This window comes from Cherax quadricarinatus, chromosome 81, assembly GCF_038502225.1.
Source record: "Cherax quadricarinatus isolate ZL_2023a chromosome 81, ASM3850222v1, whole genome shotgun sequence".
NCBI lineage: Eukaryota > Metazoa > Arthropoda > Malacostraca > Decapoda > Parastacidae > Cherax > Cherax quadricarinatus.
In genome coordinates this window covers 17,136,711-17,158,060 of record NC_091372.1, presented here as the reverse complement: position 1 = coordinate 17,158,060, position 21,350 = coordinate 17,136,711, and the positions used below count along the sequence as shown (strand labels likewise).

Here is a 21,350-nt window from a genome sequence, read left to right as displayed (position 1 = left end):
ATTAAAATTTCAAGATAATATCAATCAAAAATGCAAGAAATGTAAAGATAACTCGGATAATTGCTTGACAGTCACAAGTTAAGACAGACATAAGTTAAGACAGACATAAGTTAAGACAGACATAAGTTAAGACAGACATAAGTTAAGACAGACATAAGTTAAGACAGACATAAGTTAAGACAGACATAAGTTAAGACAGACATAAGTTAAGACAGTCACAAGTTAAGACAGACATAAGTTAAGACAGTCACAAGTTAAGACAGTTAAGACAGACATAAGTTAAGACAGACAAAGTTAAGACAGACAGTCACAAGTTAAGACAGACATAAGTTAAGACAGTCACAAGTTAAGACAGACATAAGTTAAGACAGTCACAAGTTAAGACAGTCACAAGTTAAGACAGACATAAGTTAAGACAGACATAAGTTAAGACAGACATAAGTTAAGACAGTCACAAGTTAAGACAGACATAAGTTAAGACAGTCACAAGTTAAGACAGTCACAAGTTAAGACAGACATAAGTTAAGACAGACATAAGTTAAAACAGACATAAGTTAAGTTAAGACAGACATAAGTTAAGACAGACATAAGTTAAGACAGACATAAGTTAAGACAGACATAAGTTAAGACAGTCACAAGTTAAGACAGACATAAGTTAAGACAGTCACAAGTTAAGACAGACATAAGTTAAGACAGACATAAGTTAAGACAGACATAAGTTAAGACAGACATAAGTTAAGACAGACATAAGTTAAGACAGACATAAGTTAAGACAGACATAAGTTAAGACAGACATAAGTTAAGACAGACATAAGTTAAGACAGACATAAGTTAAGACAGGCATAAGTTAAGACAGACATAAGTTAAGACAGTCACAAGTTAAGACAGACATAAGTTAAGACAGTCACAAGTTAAGACAGACATAAGTTAAGACAGACATAAGTTAAGACAGACATAAGTTAAGACAGACATAAGTTAAGACAGACATAAGTTAAGACAGACATAAGTTAAGACAGACATAAGTTAAGACAGACATAAGTTAAGACAGACATAAGTTAAGACAGACATAAGTTAAGACAGACATAAGTTAAGACAGTCACAAGTTAAGACAGATATAAGTTAAGACAGACACAAGTTAAGACAGACATAAGTTAAGACAGACATAAGTTAAGACAGACATAAGTTAAGACAGACATAAGTTAAGACAGACATAAGTTAAGACAGACATAAGTTAAGACAGACATAAGTTAAGACAGTCACAAGTTAACACAGACATAAGTTAAGACAGACATAAGTTAAGACAGACATAAGTTAAGACAGACATAAGTTAAGACAGACATAAGTTAAGACAGACATAAGTTAAGACAGACATAAGTTAAGACATACATAAGTTAAGACAGACATAAGTTAAGACAGACATAAGTTAAGACAGACATAAGTTAAGACAGTCACAAGTTAACACAGACATAAGTTAAGACAGACATAAGTTAAGACAGACATAAGTTAACACAGACATAAGTTAAGACAGACATAAGTTAAGACAGACATAAGTTAAGACAGACATAAGTTAAGACAGACATAAGTTAAGACAGACATAAGTTAAGACAGTCACAAGTTAAGACAGACATAAGTTAAGACAGACATAAGTTAAGACAGACACAAGTTAAGACAGACATAAGTTAAGACAGACATAAGTTAAGACAGTCACAAGTTAACACAGACATAAGTTAAGACAGACATAAGTTAAGACAGACATAAGTTAAGACATACATAAGTTAAGACAGACATAAGTTAAGACAGACATAAGTTAACACAGACATAAGTTAAGACAGTCACAAGTTAACACAGACATAAGTTAAGACAGACATAAGTTAAGACAGACATAAGTTAACACAGACATAAGTTAAGACAGACATAAGTTAAGACAGACATAAGTTAAGACAGACATAAGTTAAGACAGACATAAGTTAAGACAGACATAAGTTAAGACAGACATAAGTTAAGACAGACATAAGTTAAGACAGTCACAAGTTAAGACAGACATAAGTTAAGACAGACATAAGTTAAGACAGTCACAAGTTAAGACAGACATAAGTTAAGACAGTCACAAGTTAAGACAGACATAAGTTAAGACAGTCACAAGTTAAGACAGACATAAGTTAAGACAGACATAAGTTAAGACAGTCACAAGTTAAGACAGACATAAGTTAAGACAGACATAAGTTAAGACAGACATAAGTTCCTTCTTCGTCTAATATCATGTTCATTTTTCCCCTATAATCTACCTTGACCATGATTACTATCACATTTGTCTTGTCTGCCTTCGTAAGGTGAAGTTCAGGATCTTTAATTAATTCATGGTATAACTTAACAAATCTTCGATGACAAGTGAGTTGCAGATGTTTGAACAGTTGTGTTGCAGATGTTTGAACAATTGTGTTGCACAGGTTTGAACAATTGTGTTGCAGATGTTTGAACAATTGTGTTGCAGATGTTTGAACAATTGTGTTGCAGATGTCTGAACAATTGTGTTGCAGATGTTTGAACAATTGTGTTGCAGATGTTTGAACAATTGTGTTGCAGAGGTCTGAACAATTGTGTTGCAGATGTTTGAACAATTGTGTTGCAGAGGACTGAACAATTGTGTTGCAGATGTTTGAACAATTGTGTTGCAGAGGACTGAACAATTGTGTTGCAGATGTTTGAACAATTGTGTTGCAGAGGACTGAACAATTGTGTTGCAGATGTTTGAACAATTGTGTTGCAGAGGACTGAACAATTGTGTTGCAGATGTTTGAACAATTGTGTTGCAGATGTTTGAACAATTGTGTTGCAGAGGACTGAACAATTGTGTTGCAGATGTTTGAACAATTGTGTTGCAGAGGACTGAACAATTGTGTTGCAGATGTTTGAACAATTGTGTTGCAGAGGACTGAACAATTGTGTTGCAGATGTTTGAACAATTGTGTTGCAGAGGACTGAACAATTGTGTTGCAGATGTTTGAACAATTGTGTTGCAGAGGACTGAACAATCGTGTTGCAGATGTTTGAACAATTGTGTTGCAGAGGACTGAACAATTGTGTTGCAGATGTTTGAACAATTGTGTTGCACAGGTTTGAACAATTGTGTTGCAGATGTTTGAACAATTGTGTTGCAGAGGACTGAACAATTGTGTTGCAGATGTTTGAACAATTGTGTTGCAGATGTTTGAACAATTGTGTTGCAGAGGTCTGAACAATTGTGTTGCAGATGTTTGAACAATTGTGTTGCAGAGGACTGAACAATTGTGTTGCAGATGTTTGAACAATTGTGTTGCAGATGTTTGAACAATTGTGTTGCAGATGTTTGAACAATTGTGTTGCAGAGGACTGAACAATTGTGTTGCAGATGTTTGAACAATTGTGTTGCACAGGTTTGAACAATTGTGTTGCAGATGTTTGAACAATTGTGTTGCAGAGGACTGAACAATTGTGTTGCAGATGTTTGAACAATTGTGTTGCAGATGTTTGAACAATTGTGTTGCAGAGGTCTGAACAATTGTGTTGCAGAGGTCTGAACAATTGTGTTGCAGAGGTCTGAGCAATTGTGTTGCAGAGGTATGAACAATTGTGTTGCAGAGGTCTGAACAATTGTGTTGCAGAGGTATGAACAATTGTGTTGCAGAGGTATGAACAATTGTGTTGCAGAGGTATGAACAATTGTGTTGCAGAGGTCTGAACAATTGTGTTGCAGATGTCTGAACAATTGTGTTGCAGATGTTTGAACAATTGTGTTGCAGATGTTTGAACAATTGTGTTGCAGATGTTTGAACAATTGTGTTGCAGAGGTCTGAACAATTGTGTTGCAGAGGTCTGAGCAATTGTGTTGCAGAGGTATGAACAATTGTGTTGCAGAGGTCTGAACAATTGTGTTGCAGAGGTATGAACAATTGTGTTGCAGAGGTATGAACAATTGTGTTGCAGAGGTATGAACAATTGTGTTGCAGAGGTCTGAGCAATTGTGTTGCAGAGGTATGAACAATTGTGTTGCAGAGGTCTGAACAATTGTGTTGCAGAGGTCTGAACAATTGTGTTGCAGATGTCTGAACAATTGTGTTGCAGATGTTTGAACAATTGTGTTGCAGATGTTTGAACAATTGTGTTGCAGAGGTCTGAACAATTGTGTTGCAGAGGTCTGAGCAATTGTGTTGCAGAGGTATGAACAATTGTGTTGCAGAGGTCTGAACAATTGTGTTGCAGAGGTATGAACAATTGTGTTGCAGAGGTCTGAACAATTGTGTTGCAGAGGTCTGAACAATTGTGTTGCAGAGGTCTGAACAATTGTGTTGCAGAGGTCTGAACAATTGTGTTGCAGAGGTCTGAACAATTGTGTTGCAGAGGTCTGAGCAATTGTGTTGCAGAGGTATGAACAATTGTGTTGCAGAGGTCTGAACAATTGTGTTGCAGAGGAACAATTGTGTTGCAGATGTCTGAACAATTGTGTTGCAGATGTTTGAACAATTGTGTTGCAGATGTTTGGACAATTGTGTTGCAGAGGTCTGAACAATTGTGTTGCAGAGGTCTGAACAATTGTGTTGCAGAGGTCTGAACAATTGTGTTGCAGAGGTCTGAGCAATTGTGTTGCAGAGGTATGAACAATTGTGTTGCAGAGGTCTGAACAATTGTGTTGCAGAGGTCTGAACAATTGTGTTGCAGAGGTCTGAGCAATTGTGTTGCAGAGGTCTGAACAATTGTGTTGCAGAGGTATGAACAATTGTGTTGCAGAGGTCTGAACTTTGCTCAGACCTCTGCAACACAACTGTCACCAAGATTTGATAGGTTATACCATAAGTTAAGTGAAGATCCTGGGCTTCACCTTACGAAACATGATATTAGCAGACGGGGGAACTTATGTGCCTCATAAGGAAGGTACATAACACTGTACCTAGAGCTGTGAGGTTAGGTCCTTTCCTGAATTACCTTTCTCCAAAATTTCCTTGTACATCATGTATAACCTAAGAAGCCCCTCAAATTCTAGTCGTTTGAGTACTGTGATTAGAAGGATCGTGCAACTATTACCTAATAAATAACCTATTCCAAATTTTCTGGAACGAATTTATATACTTTTAAAAGTTTCTTTTCTCATTAACATCAGTTATTGGTTTTCGTAATGTAAATGAAACTCCCTGAAAAAAAAATTCTTGTTTAGTAACAGACACAGCCACAATGATGTATGTTGCTGACTGGATCACCTGACGATCCTGGGGATGCAGAACGCTTACATAACATAACTAAAAGAAAGACACAATACCGTGACTGGAACGATACACAAACAGCCCGCACATAGAAGAGAGAAGCTTACGACGACGTTTCGGTCCGACTTGAACCATTTACAAAGTCACACTAGTGTGACTTAGTGTGACTTTGTAAATAATCCAAGTCGGACCGAAGCGTCGTCGTAAGCTTCTCTGTTCTATGTGCGGGTTATTTCTGTATAGAAAGCTTTCAATACACCTACAACATGCCAGCTCTCACTCGCACCTTATTGGACATGTTGGTATAAGAGTCCTGGAGGTTGAAGAGAAACTACCAAGTGTGCTAATCTAGGATGTACAATATGTTTCTCGTCTCCGGAGGCCTACAAATGCGTGGTTCCAGAAAAACAGCAACACCAACATTGTAATCGTGTGTCCATAGGAGACTTAAATGATTGTAGATGAATGGTTCAAAGAACCGACATGTTGTTAAATTAGACACATGTGCAACTCTTGGGTATCTCTATTGAGGAAACGTTTCGCCACACAGTGGCTTCATCAGTCCATTCTCCTCCTGTTCTTCAAGTTCATCCTTTGTATGGACTGATGAAGCCAATGTGTGGCGAAACGTTTCCTCAATGAAGATACCCAAGAGTTGCACATGTGTCTAATTTAACAGACTTAAATGAATTGAGTGAGGGGGCGGTTCTTCCACACCTTCGATGTTGACCAAACATACCTCTCCCCTTTCCCTGTTCGAATTTATGGAGAAGAATGTTACTTCTGATTACTCCTCTTCAGGTGCCTACTCAGGTACCTACACAATAATTTTTCGTGTTTCAGGAAACATGACTCTGTTTTGGTTCTGTTCTTAATATTACACGAGTTTTCCAATTTACTTATTCCATTTAATTAATTATTTTATACTATATCAGATTATCCTTTCTATCACAGGTAACTTCACAGCGGAACATGAAGTCTCAGAGCAACTGTACCTACAATATTCCGATGACATTTTAAGGGAAGCAAAGCGAGTGATTGCTGATGAATCACGGGGTTTCTACAGGTGTGACCCGTCTGAACATATTGAGGGTGAAACCTACGTTCAACTTACTGAGCTTCTGCAGGTACAGTTTTAACCTATTTTGTGTTTCTTATCTTACTATGTCATATTTAGAATTTCGGTACGTAAACGGGGTTTTCTGTCTTCATCTGACCCATTTTCCAATCTAAGAACAACGTCTGGGTTTATATTAGACAGGAAAATGGGCCATCACGACACGTGAACTTAGGCTCATCTGAATCTTTCTGTTGGAACACACTACATGAGGAATTGTTTATCAAAATATTACGCTGAATTGAATCTTGAATAACTTGGATTTAATATTTCAGAGATGGCGAAGTTGAATGTATTCTGTTAAACAATGTCTTAAAAATATTAATGACGATTCAATGCATTTTCTACTTTGAGGGTTTGGTTCCTTAATCATTAATTGTTGACATAGTTCTAGTGTTGTATGCATGTGTTATTCTTCGTTTCTTCATGCGTTGATGTGTTCACGGCGATGTGTTTCTAAGCCTCGAGCTGTTTCACCAATGTATAATTTGTCACAGTCTCCACAAGGTTCTGACTGGATCTGGTCTCTGTTGGATGTTCTGGTTGTGATGGCTGCTCTAGCGTTGGCTTTGTTCGAGTACTTTGGAGACGTTCAAGGCAACCTGGCTGTTCAAACAGATTGAAAAAACATAAACCTGAAAGGTACTGGAATATTAAGGTCCATTGGCTTGTGCGGTGGGCCTTTGTGAAGAGTGAAGTGACATCAAAATGACTAAGCTTCTCGTTTCGGACAGACAAATCACCATGGCAGTTAAGGAGATCGCCTGAGGGTTTTAGACGAGTCGGGATAATATTCTCCAGATAAGAGTATAGGTAGTGTGCTACCTATATCTGATGTAATTGGTCTCAGAGGTATGTTTTTCAGAACTCCAACTAGTTGGTAAGACAAGATTTGCCATCTCTGAACCTGTGCTGACACTGTGATGACACTCTTCAGGTCACTCGTTCTATCTAGCCTGGAATATTGCTTCACACTAACAGCACCTTTCAAGGCAGGTGAAATTGCTGACCTAGAAAATGTACAGAGAACTTTCACGGCGCGCATAACGGAGATAAAACACCTCAATTACTGGGAGCGCTTGAGGTTCCTAAACCTGTATTCCCTGGAACGCAGGCGGGAGAGATACATGATTATATACACCTGGAAAATCCTAGAGGGACTAGTACCGAACTTGCACACGAAAATCACTCACAACGAAAGCAAAAGACTTGGCAAACGATGCAACATCCCCCCAATGAAAAGCAGGGGTGTCACTAGCACGTTAAGAGACCATACAATAAGTGTCAGGGGCCCGAGACTGTTCAACTGCCTCCCAGCATACATAAGGGGGATTACCAATAGACCCCTGGCAGTCTTCAAGCTGGCACTGGACAAGCACCTAAAGTCGGTACCTGACCAGCCAGGCTGTGGCTCGTACGTTGGTTTGCGTGCAGCCAGCAGTAACAGCCTGGTTGATCAGGCTCTGATCCACCAGGAGGCCTGGTCACAGACCGGGCCGCGGGGGCGTTGACCCCCGGAACTCTCTCCAGGTAAACTCCAGGTACTGGCTATTATTTATGAAACAACTCAAGTGTTCTACCACTTTCTTACATTTATCTTACATAGAATCCGTGACAGTGACACTGTCCTGTAGTTCAACACTACCTGTCTGTCTCCTTAAATATAGGCACAACGTTTACCGTCTTCCACATCTCTGGAAACTGTCCCGTATCTTTCGTTTTGCTCTGGATCCTAGCTAGCGGTTCAGACAGTGCTTTTGCTATCTCTGGCAGAGTACATGATGATACCTTGTTATGTCGCATTGTCTCTGATGTATCCATGTCCATCAGAGGTTTCTTTACCTCTCTCCTTGCTGTTTATATGTAATCCAGCACCTGTTAGTGTCTTCCGTCAGTAGAGCTTTCAGGCATTGTCCCTGATTATACTCAGTAGAGCTTTTCAAATCATTTGGTCAACATTTCAAAGACTTGCCAAGCATTTTCTTGTGAGCTCTCCCTCTTCCTGATCTTTTACTGTTGTCTGAAGTGGCTTGTAAGCAGTTATGGTTCTGACTTATACTTTATTTCTAAGCCATCCTTATATTGTGTCTGAGCCTCCCTTCTCATCCTTGCACATTCGTTTCTAGATAATCTGTTCACTTCTTGAGTCTCATTTGCCCCTCACTTTCCATGCTCTTATGCATTTCTTTTGCTTCTCTATATTTTGCTGAGTCAAGGGCTCCTTTGTCTTTGCTGTTCCCATTTTTTCCTCGTTTTCCAACTAGGTGCATATCGTTCACTGAATTTCCTTCCAGGTCTCTATCTCACTGCACTGCATTCAGGCAATCCAACATTTCAAAATTCCTCCTTCTGAAGACTGTCTTCTCGCTTTCTCCACGTACCATTTTTCCCTCTACCTTTAGTTCCATTAAATAATGGAAGATTTGGACTGTATATTCATTAGCACTCAGTAGGTCCTCATATTCTTCTTCACTTACATAAGATGTACTTGTGGTAAATACTAGAGCAATTCTTGCTGGCTCATCTCCTTGTCTCACCAAATTGTTGTGTCCCTGACATGCTGATCCATAACATTTTCCCTAACCACCTCCATCATCTTAGGCTTCTCATTTCGTGTCTCCCACGTGGGTCCCAATTCTCTTACTATGTTTCTTTGTAAATGAAATTACCCATGATAAATAGTCTGCTTTAGCAATTTGAGCTCTTCTTCCTTCTTCTGCAGTGGTGTCAATTATTGCTGATTTGCTGTCTTCGTATTCTTGCTTTTCTCTTACATTTGGTGTTGGGCTACAGATCACTGCCTTTGGTCCTTCAATCTTTATTGTGCCCGCTGAATAATTTGCGTTTATCCTCTGCATATATTCAAAATTCTAATGATTTCTGATTTGCAGTGCAACTCCTTCGCCTTCTCCGTATCCCTATGCGCCATTTGTGTTCATCAGTGCTTCATGTCTGTCTGGAAAAAAATGGCATCTTTGATCACTTAAATTACTTTTGTTTCTGTGATTTTCATAATCATTTGGGTTTCCTTAACTATTTATACTTTCAGTTTACATTATTTGGTACATCTGTACCATATTCTATACATTATTTCTTGAGCTATCTCTGGTTTATGTTGTCTAGGCTTTCCGTTCATTGATAAATGATAAACTTAATTTCTATGTTTTTCGGTTGATTCGGAAAATGTACTGAAATACTTTAGAGAAAGTCCCTGGTTATGCAGAACATTTTGAGCAGCCTTAAATTAGTTTGTCACAACTCATAATTTATATTATTACAACCCAGGAGTCCAAATGGCCTGTTATCCTGGGTGTAAAGGGAGCAAAATAAACACAGCAGAAAAGTTTTGACTTACATTATCCTTCACCAATTTAGAGCAGCAATATGTACACTATATACACTATGTACAGTGATAAGTATAGTGCACTCCACGGTAAGCAAGGCAGAATAGAAGCCACAAGATAGCAGACCGTGCTTCAACCAGCTCTAGAATGAGAATGACAAGGGCAGACAGGAGAGCGGTACCCACATAACCTCTGCGATTGCCAAAACCATCTTCTTATTGGCTAGAACCTGGTCACTAGTTGAACGACGGGGCCCCATCATCAACTCTTAGCAACCTGGTTCGCTGGTTGGGGGAGATAGCCTGTAAATGAGGGTGTGTCCATGCGCCGAATAAAAGTTACGTACTCTTTGCATGCCACATATATCTGCTTCTAAAATTTTTACAAGAACAATCTATTGGAAGTTTTACTGAGACGATTTGTTTGCTAATGTTGGTCAGATACAAAGGTAGATATTAATCTAAGCTTAAGTATAACTGCATAAGACATTTAGTAAGTGGAAGACCCAAAAAATGCATAACATCTCAGGCTAAACCTAGCCTATACTATAATTGATATAATTGATAATTTCAGCAGAGTGTTACTAGTTACTTAAATTACAATACAAATATAATGAGATAGTATATGTATCTAATAATATATGGGAGTGGAAAGAAAGCTGGATGAAGATAAACAGAAACAGAACCGGCTGAAAACAGCGGGAGTCATGAGTTGTTTGATATAGTATCATGCTGTGCTGTCAGTAGGCATGCTGCAGTGTTACTCAAATTCAAATTTTTATTTCCCTGTAAAGATTAAAATGGGTGGTTAACATTGTTGTTATTAAGGCAGGGAAGTACTTTTAAAAAATAGATGTGAAATGGTTGACAGATAGGAAACCTTTGGAAATCTTCAGCTAAGGAGTTGTTAGGTAAGACACGTATGCAACAGTTAGGTATCTTTATTTCGAAACGTTTCGCCTACACAGTAGGCTTCTTCAGTCGAGTACAGAAAAGTTGATAGAAGCAGAAGATACTTGAAGACGATGTAATCAGTCCATCACCCTTAAAGTTTTGAGGTGGTCAGTCCCTCAGTCTGGAGAAGAGCATTGTTCCGTTGTCTGAAACAATATGGAGTTGAAGTGACAGGATGGAGCCTTTATATAGCGCCAGGAGGTGAGACGTAGGCCACTAGTAGAGGTAAGAATATTGTCGCTGGAAGGAACAATACTCTTCTCCAGACTGAGGGACTGACCACCTCAAAACTTTAAGGGTGATGGACTGATTACATCGTCTTCAAGTATCTTCTGCTTCTATCAACTTTTCTGTACTCGACTGAAGAAGCCTACTGTGTAGGCGAAACGTTTCGAAATAAAGATACCTAACTGTTGCATATGTGTCTTACCTAACAATCTGTCGGTATTTTATACCATTTTAATGTTCATTCTGTCAGACACTGCAACACAAGGGTATCTTGGTACAGACCATCAACTTCGACAATCTCTACTAGTGAGAACGGCTGGGTTTGAGAGGGACCTGCCCTCCCAACGCAACCTACGTCTCACCTCCTGGCACTATATAAGGCCCAATTCTGCCACTTCAACTTCATATTGTTTCAGACAACGGAACAATGCTCTTCTCCAGACTGAGGGACTGACCACCTCAAAACTTTAAGGGTGATGGACTGATTACATCGTCTTCAAGTATCTTCTGCTTCTATCAACTTTTCTGTACTCGACTGAAGAAGCCTACTGTGTAGGCGAAACGTTTCGAAATAAAGATACCTAACTGTTGCATATGTGTCTTACCTAACAACCTGTCGGTATTGTATACCATTTTAATGTTCACCTAAGGAGTTACATATTTAATGCTTTTTAAGTACATTGTCCTTTGACACATGACGAGTCGGATATAGGGGACATCAAAGAGGTTATGTTTTGTGTTATGTTTATGAGTTCTGTTGCAGCTATCAGGAAAGAGTTTCAGGATTTATATCAGAATTGACTGTCCTGTATATATAGTATGCACAGTAGTTCGAGTGAATATAATATATATTGAGTGAGTTTAGACATTTGAAGAATGGTGAAATGTGTTGTCTGGCAGTAGATATGTGTTGTTATCATTTTATTTTTTTGTGATTTGCTGTAATAGATTCCCAGGCACAAACACCAAAGGTATTTGGTATACCCTTGGTAAACGAAAGGTATCTGGTATATGTGCCTACTGCTTAATTTTCAGCCCAGCTACCCCGAGAGCCAGAACTTATCAGAACTAACACTTTGTCTTAAGTATCCTGTATTTTTCCCATTGGGTTTATCCTGCTCAAGCTCTTATTCCTTGTGTCTCTTCTCCATATTCTTAATTGAGAGAATTGAACCTTATCTTTCTTTGCTCTCAAATTTTAGTTATAGATCGTTTTTATTTACTTACTATTTATATATATATATCTTAGTTCACCTCGAGTTTCCGCCTGTGGGAAGATAGACATTATGGCATTGTCTGTTGCTCTGTCTACCCAAGGGTGAAACTGCGGTAGTAACTTCGTTTCACAGTCCTCTTTCTCTCTATATCTCCATTGCTTTCCAGTCTCCTGAGATTGTTTCTTTCCAGTCTCCTGAGGTTGTTTCTTTCCAGTCTCCTGAGGTTGTTTCTTTCCAGTCTCCTGAGGTTGTTTCTTTCCAGTCTCCTGAGGTTGTTTCTTTCCAGTCTCCTGAGGTTGTTTCTTTCCAGTCTCCTGAGGTTATTTCTTTCCAGTCTCCTGAGGTTGTTTCTTTCCAGTCTCCTGAGGTTGTTTCTTTCCAGTCTCCTGAGGTTGTTTCTTTCCAGTCTCCTGAGGTTGTTTCTTTCCAGTCTCCTGAGGTTGTTTCTTTCCAGTCTCCTGAGGTTGTTTCTTTCCAGTCTCCTGAGGTTGTTTCTTTCCAGTCTCCTGAGGTTATTTCTTTCCAGTCTCCTGAGGTTATTTACGCCAATGACTTTCCTCAATTTTCATTTCCAGATCCCCATGTTAATTAATTTTCCTTCATTATTACTACACTGTCTATTCTCTCACACAGATTCTCTACGATCTCTAGCTCTTTCATTTCCTGTGTCAAGATAAGATTTTGTTCGGATTTTTAACCCTGGAGGGTTAGCCATCCATGATAACCCAATATTTCTTATTTCTATTGTGGTGCTCAATCTTGTCCCCCAGGATGCCGCCCACACCAGTCGACTAACACCCAGGTACCTACTTGCTGCTAGGTGAACAGGACAACAGGTGTAAGGAAACGTGTAGAAATGTTTCCAACCCGCCAGGAATCGAACCCGGGCCCTCGGTGTGTGAAGCGGGAGCTTTAGCCACCAGGCCACCGGGGTCTGGTGGCTTACATCTCTTTTTATTAGTTATATCAGTTCATTGTTCTTGTTCTCCAATATATTTCCTTTTATATCACATCTCAATTTCTTCCTTCTGAAAATTTTTAAACAATTTTCCCTTTCCTCATCCAACATGGGCCTCAGGACAACTATTATCTCATCTACTGCTACTCATTATTACCTTTTTTCCCCTCTCATCCCTCAAATTTAGCATTGCTGTTCTGATTTACCAGATTTTTCCGTCTAGGTCCAAAGCATATGAAGAGACAAAACTTTTATCTACGATTTCTGCTTGTCCAGAGAAGAGAATCTATATTTCTGGGCTTTGTCTCCGTTTCTTCATACGCTCACTCTACTCTCAGGCTGAAGAAATATTTTCTCATGACTGTATGGCTTATTTGGGAGCATTTTTTCCATGTTTCATCATTGATATATATGGCACACTTGTTTTCCTTGTGCGTGCCATTTAAAATTTTGAATTCCATGGTGATATGTATGTATGTGTACAGAAATAATATTGCGGAATGTAACGCAACCTCTCTAGATTAAATAATTCTGTTTCAGGGTTACGTAGAGAATGAAGTGGACATGAGCACAGATGGGTCTTGTTCACAGAACTGTGCATACTATCAGCATGCTAAGAGTGAAGGCTGCTACATACATGAAATCCAGTACTGTGGCAAGAGACGTCGATGTATGGGTACCCTTCATGACTGCCAGTATAACCATGCATATTCCGGTATATGCCATTCCAGGAAGTTATACCGTCGATATGAGTCCATCAAGTATGGTAATGGTATTCTGCTGGGGTCATCTGAACCTTGTAGTGGGTCTGTCATCAAGGTAAATTCCTGGTGGAGATTCTGGTATCACTGTTCCTACTGTTTCTGCCTTTGTGATGATGGCAGTTCACCCACCACCGACAGATACATCAGTCTTGTACCCGCTCTCAGCGACACCAGAAACAATATGGTAGGCTCATTTGACGAGAGGTAATCTCACTTCTGTACATATATTTAGTTCATCATTTTCTTACATCTGTACCTATCTTTTGTGTATTTTATATATTATTTGTGAAGAAGAAAAAGGCACAATACCGTGACTGGAACAATACATGAATAACCCGCACATAGATAGCAGGTTACAACGTCTGAAACGTTGTCGTAAGTTTCTCTCTCCTACGTGAGGGTTATTTGTGTATTTACATAAGAACATAAGAGTGGAGGAACACTGCAGCAGGCCTGTGGGCCCATGCTAGGCAGGTCCTTCACAAATACATCCCACTAACAGAACATTTGCCCAACCCACCTTCAATGCTACCCTAACAATAAGCTCTGACAAATCAATTTACTCATGTGCAGGTCCCATTCAAATCCAACCCATCTCATTCATGTATTTATTAAACATAAACTTGAAACTACCCAAGGTTTTAGCTACAATAACCCTACTAGGTAGACTGTCCCTCTCATCAACTACCCTATTTCCAAACCAATACTTTCCTATATCCTTTCTAAATCTTAACTTATCTAATTTGAATCCATTACTGCGGGTTCTCTCTTGGAGAGAGATCCTTAAGACTTTATTTATACCCACTTTATTAATACCTATCTTCCACTTATATGTGTATATGTGTATCTGCTGGTAACTTTTATTTATATTAGCCAATCCCTCCATGATACTTACCCTTCTATTTGTGTTAAAAATTTTGAAATCTGGGTATGTGCACCCAATTCATAGTCTCAAAATAATTGACATTTCAAAGACCTCTGCTATAAATTAATTGGAACTCAATGACAGGTTAGGAACCACTCTCTCTCTCTACTGAATCAACAGAAGCTTTGACTTCCAATCATTAAGGGTGTATTCCATTCCTTGCATATATTACATGTTTTGTAAGGCGTGGAAGCTGTAAATAAACAGACTCTTCACTTCCTCTGAACACTTACGGAGAGGAACGTTAACTGAAATGGCTCAGGGTTATCTTTCGTTATCCACCCACGGAGTAAACCGTCGATTAAGACGATAGTTAGGTTCCTGAAAATGCAGTGTTAGGCGAATCTGTGTTAATGGAACTGATGAACTTATGGGAAAAATAGTGTTAGGTTCCTGGGACCCCTCAAAAAGCCAAACACCTTTTATTTAGGCCTACAAATCTTACAAAAATAAAAATAATAATGCAGTTGTTGTTCATTATTGCTACAATGTATGTTTTTCTGTTGCTTAAGGCTAGAAATGCAACAGAAATAATATTTCTTACCTTAAATAATATTTCTTACCTTAAATTGTGGAAAGGCATCCCGAGGCCCATCTAGGCTGAGGTGGATGGTAGTGTAGTCAGTAAGTCAGCCCAGTCAGGTGAGTCAGTAGGTCACTCATTCAAGTTAGTCAAGTCATTCATTAAATCTATAAAGTTGGTCAGTCAAGTCAGTAAGCCAACAGTAGTATCTCGTTGAAGTCAGTTAGTCAAGTAGTAAGCAGTCAGTATATAAAAAAGTCATTCAGTAAATCAGTAAGTCAACCAGTAAAGTCATTCAGTAAATCAGTCAAACTGGTCAGTCATGTCAGCAAGTCAGTCACATCAGTAAATCAGTCAAGTTAGTAGGTCAGTCAGTCAAGTAAGCCAGTCAGTAAATCATTCAGGTCATTCAGAAAATAAGTAAATCAGGTCAGATAATAAGTCATTCATGCAGCTTGCACCGATGAAATTTTTCCCTACCGAGAAGCAGGACAGTTTAAATTAAATTTTACGAAGTGTAAAGCGAGAATATGCCGCAATTTGACAATAGTTCAATGGAGAAAACGTTATAAAGAAAACCGTTTTAATTGGCAGTTTACTGTAGCTCAATAGCTCATTACACACATTATATATATATATATATATATATATATATATATATATATATATATATATATATATATATATATATATATATATATATATATATATATATATATGTTGTGATAGAAACACAGGCCTTATCTCTAGGCTTTATTGAACATAGAATCTTCATAGTACTTCTGCAACAACAAAATATAATGACTAGTACATCTAATAATGGCTTCTACAGGGATGGTGATGTCTTGCATATGTCAAGAGAAAAGTTATAACTACAGGCCACATATTTAAACTCACCATGTAATCTGCATCGCTGATAAATGGATAAAGTAGGAGAGAATCACACACCATGTGTTAGTGCCCATGACACACACCAAACTGTTGTTGTTGTTAAGGGCCCCTAGAGGTGGTGCAGTATTATCCTGCTGCTGCTCCCCACAGGACCAGTATCACTACAATCTCCCCCTTCTAAAATATCAGAGACAGTAATCTCCCAAACTGTTAGGTGGGCGACGTACACGTCCCGACCTTCGTAGCCCTTGAGCCTCTTCACCAGGTTCGATATTTTCCAGCGGGGTTTGATTAACTGCTGGAGCAGAATCCTCTATTTCCATAGGGGTAGTCTCAAGGGGCTTTCCAGGAGAAAACGAAGCATCTTTCACATCTATTGGTGTATCTTGAGATTCCACACTAATAGGGATTTCAACTGGGGCTAAATGTCTTGTAGATACTGTAGTCTCTTCACCATTTTGGTAGCGAATGTGGGCGTAATGTGGATTAGCTTGCAGGAGCTCTACCTCTTCCACTAAAGGATCCGTCTTGTTCATCCTACGGTGACTCTTCAGGAGAACGGGTCCAGGATGACATAACCAAGTGGGCACGGAGGCTCCCGTAGAGGAACGACGTGAATAGTTGAGGAGTCTTTCATGAGGGGTTGCATTAGTAGCTGTGCACAGCAGTGATCTAATAGAGTGAAGAGCATCAGGTAGGACAGTTTGCCAGTGTTGAACAGGTAGATTGCGCGACTTTAATGTCATTGTAACTGCCTTCCATATAGTACCATTGAACCGCTCCACTTGACCATTGCCTTGAGGGTTGTAGCTTGTTGTTCTGCTGCAGGCAATACCTTTGCTAGCCAAAAACTCCTGAAGTTCGTTACTCATGAACGAGGATCCCCTGTCTGAATGGATATAAGCTGGCATACCAAAAATAGAGAACAACTGTGAAAGACAACTAATAACAGTTGAAGCAGCCATATTTGCACAGGGGAATACAAAGGGAAACCTTGAATATTCATCTACTATGTTAAGGAAATACCTATTCTGATTTGTGCTTGGTAGAGGTCCTTTGAAATCTATATTCAATCTTTCGAAAGGCTGGGTGGATTTTATGAGATGAGTCTTCTCTGGCTGATGAAAGTTTGGCTTGCACTCTGCACATACTCTGCATGCTCTGATCACTTGTCGCACATCTTCCACTGAGTAGGGCATGTTCTTTGATTTGACAAAATGGTACAGGCGTGTAACTCCTGGGTGACACAAAGCCTTGTGGAGAGCTGAGAGTGATTGCAAATCATGACATGCTGCTCCACAGTGGGACCTAGAGAATGCATCAGATGAGATGTTCTCTTGACCCGGTCGGTACAGAATATCAAAGTCATAACACGATAGTTCCATCCTCCAGCGTAATATCTTGTCATTCTTTATCCTACTTTTGTGCCTCTTGTCGAACATATACATCACGGACCGTTGGTCAGTCCTTATGGTGAAATGTCTACCAGTTAAATAATGCCTCCAGTGGCGAACTGCTTCTATGATGGCCTGGGCTTCCTTTTCTACAGCAGCATAACATTTCTCTGATCCTTGAAAAGTTCTCGAAAAGAAGGCTACTGGTCGTCCTGCCTGAGATAAGACTGCAGCAATGGCAATGTCAGATGCATCCGTTTCCACTTCGAATGGTAGGGACTCATCAATGGCTTGAACTACTGAGTTTTCAATGTCCTGTTTGAGAGTATGGAAAGCGGCTTCTGCTTCCTTTGTCACAGGAAATGTGGTAGCACTCAATGGGCGGACTTTACTTGAATAGTTGTAGATCCATTGTGAGTAATAAGCAAAGAGACCAAGAGTTCTTCGGAGTGACTTTTTGTCTTGAGGCATTGGAAGTTCCCGTAGAGGTGGTAGTCGTTCAGGGTCTGGGAATATTGAACCTCCTTCCACTACATAACCAAGGATGCTAAGCCTTTTAGTTGAAAAAGTGCACTTTTCCTCATTGTAACTGATATTTTTCTTCTTGGCGGCTTCCAAAAACTTATCAAGGTTTGCATCATGTTCCTCCTGGGTCTTGCCACAAATGGTAACATTATCTAAATACGCGTAGGTTCCCATGAGTTGCTCTTCCTGAATGAGTGAATCCATAATTCGTTGGAAGCAGGCTACCCCATTGGTGACTCCAAAAGGGACTCTGGTAAACTGATACAGGCCATCACTAGCCTGAAACGCTGTGTATGGTTTATCTTCATTCCTTATAGGGACTTGATGATAGGCACTCTGCAGATCAATTGTGCTAAACACGTAGTACTGAGCAATTTTGTTCACTGTATCGTCAATTCGAGGTAGAGGGTACCCATCAAGAAGTGTAAATTTGTTGATTGTCTCAGAGTAATCGATAGCCAGTCTCCGTTTCCTATAACCATCTTTAACAACAACAACCTGTGCACGCCAAGGGGAATCACTCGGTTCTATAATACCCTCCTTCAGCAGCCTCTGAGTTTCTTTCTCAATGAACATAGCGGCGTGACTTAGCTGATATAGGATGGCAATCCGCGGTAAGATTTGCAAACAGCTTTGGTGGGTCTACCCTTAAAGTGCTAAGTCCACAGACAACAAGAGGAGGCAGTTCACCTCCATATGTTAAGGTGACACTACCATGCAGCTTCTGAAAGTCCTGACCAAGGATAACATCAGAGCACAGTTGTGGCAGAATAGCTAAATGTACATCTTGATAATCCTTTCCATTAACTCTGAGATTTACCTTACAAAACCCTAAGGTCTGAATAGAGAGAGATGTTGATGCCATGGAAACGGTACCTGATGAGTGATGTAGAGTCAAGGAGAGCCGTTTAACTAAGTCAAGGTTGATGAAACTCTCTGAGCTGCCACTATCAATAAGACCATCTACTTCTGTTCCTTTGATGAATACTTTCACAACTGCCTTTGACAGTGAATTTGGAGTAGCCGCAGAAGTCACTGTTGCTAGAGTCGCATGATCACTGGAATGTGTGGAGGCACTAGCTCTTGTTGATGCATTAGCACGACATACTTTAGCAAAGTGACCTTTCTTGTGGCATTTATGGCACATTGCTTCACGAGCAGGACACTTTGGACGTGGATGTCTTGAAAAACCACAAAAGAAACACACCGTACCTGCTGCTGCTGTCACTGAGGCAGGTTCCCCAGTAACTTCATTGCAAGAGTCTTGGTCAGGAATTGCAGCACTTACCACTCGAGAAGGCTGAGTGGTACTGTATACTTCAGAATTCTTCTGGGCTGAATCTAGAGCTCTTGCCTGGTCAAAGGCAGCGGCTAAGTCGAGAGTTTTATTCTCCAATAAACGCTGCCTTATTATTGGTGATTGCAGGCCACTGATAAAAGCATCCCTGATGGACTCTTCACAATACTGAGCAGCTGTCACTGCTTGGAAGTGACAGTCCTTACCTAAAATTTTCAGTGCTTGAAAGTATTCCTCTAAGGACTCATCAATCTGCTGGCGGCGAGTTGCAAGGCGATAGCGTGCAAAGATTTCATTTGTAGGTTTAATATACTGAGACTTGAGGGTTTTGATAGCATCTTCGTAGGTATTACACTCAGAAATAGCCTCATATATCTTAGGTGACACAAAATTGATGAGCAGACTTAGTTTATCTAGATCTTCTTTAGGAAGGGCTCCCAAGAAGTTTTCGAAAGTCTTAAACCAGTGCTTCCATTCCTGAGCAGCCGTTGATAAGCTGGGGTCACAGTCTAGCCTCTCAGGTTTCAGTAAACGCTCCATGTTGTGATGTAGTCTAGCGCAGGATCACCACCAGGTAGCCCAGGATTCTATGTTCAATAAATTGTTGTGATAGAAACACAGGCCTTATCTCTAGGCTTTATTGAACATAGAATCTTCATAGTACTTCTGCAACAACAAAATATAATGACTAGTACATCTAATAATGGCTTCTACAGGGATGGTGATGTCTTGCATATGTCAAGAGAAAAGTTATAACTACAGGCCACATATTTAAACTCACCATGTAATCTGCATCGCTGATAAATGGATAAAGTAGGAGAGAATCACACACCATGTGTTGGTGCCCATGACACACACCAAACTGTTGTTGTTGTTAAGGGCCCCTAGAGGTGGTGCAGTATTATCCTGCTGCTGCTCCCCACAGGACCAGTATCACTACAATATATATATATATATATACACATATATATATACATATATATATACACATATATATATATATATATATATATATATATATATATATATATATATATATCGTACTGAATAGGTAAAACTGGTCAATTATCAAGAACTCATTTAAAATTAAGTCCTATCTAAAATTTTCTCTTATACATTTAAAGATATATTTTTTTCTTTGTGTTAATGTAAAAATTAATAATTTTGTACCAAAAGAACCTTAGAAAACTTACGTGGCCTTGTTATAACAAGCGCAGTTTAACTTAGCCTAATCCAACTAAATATATTTAAGATAAGTTTACGCAAACAGAGAGACATAAAACTCCAGACCATCGCGTTAGCCACTGAGTCAGCTGCCTACAATAAGATCCATCCAGCTAGGTATATTTCTACACCATAGGAAGGTTAGCATAGACCACCACTGTGACCACAAATGCAAGTTTTTGCAGACGAATCTCTCGCTAGCGTGGCCTTGACGATCTCTAGCTCAAGTCCCCTCAAAGCCGTCAACAATTGTGTCATTATGATTTCGTGAGTCATGTTGACGGTTTCGAGGAGACTTGAGCTAGAGCTCGTCACGGCCACGCTAGCAGGAGATTTGTCTGTAAAAACTTGCATTTGTGGTCACAGTGGTGGCCTATGGTAACCTTCCTATGGTGTAGAAATATACCTAGTTGGATGAATCTTATTGTGGCTAGCTGGTCCAGTGGCTAACGTGACGGTCTGGAGTTTTGAGACTCTCTGATCGCAGGTTCTATCCTCACCCATGGTGTAGTTTGTCTGTAATCATAGTATTATGATTTCGTGATATATATATATATGTCGTGCCGAATAGGCAGAACCTGCGATCTTGGCTTAAATAGCAACGCTCATCTTGCCATATAGGACAAGCGAAAATTTGTGTATGCAATAATTTCGCAAAAATCATTCTGAACCTAACGAAAAAAATATATTTCACTGTGTTTGTTTAGTATTAAATTATTGTATACAAATCTAAAACATATTTAGTTGGGTTAGGCT

At 39.5% G+C, this 21,350-nt stretch overlaps 1 protein-coding gene across 2 annotated transcripts in view; it reads left to right on the top strand.

The window, feature by feature from the left end:
• LOC128706306 (uncharacterized) overlaps positions 1 to 21,350 on the top strand; it is a 160,609-nt gene that overhangs the window by 87,821 nt on the left and 51,438 nt on the right. For both annotated transcript variants that reach the window (XM_070102475.1, XM_070102477.1), the window contains exons 7-8: positions 6,189 to 6,361; positions 13,592 to 13,999. In XM_070102475.1, the coding sequence (XP_069958576.1) occupies positions 6,189 to 6,361; positions 13,592 to 13,999 (581 nt within the window). The remainder of the gene's footprint in view (positions 1 to 6,188; positions 6,362 to 13,591; positions 14,000 to 21,350) is intronic.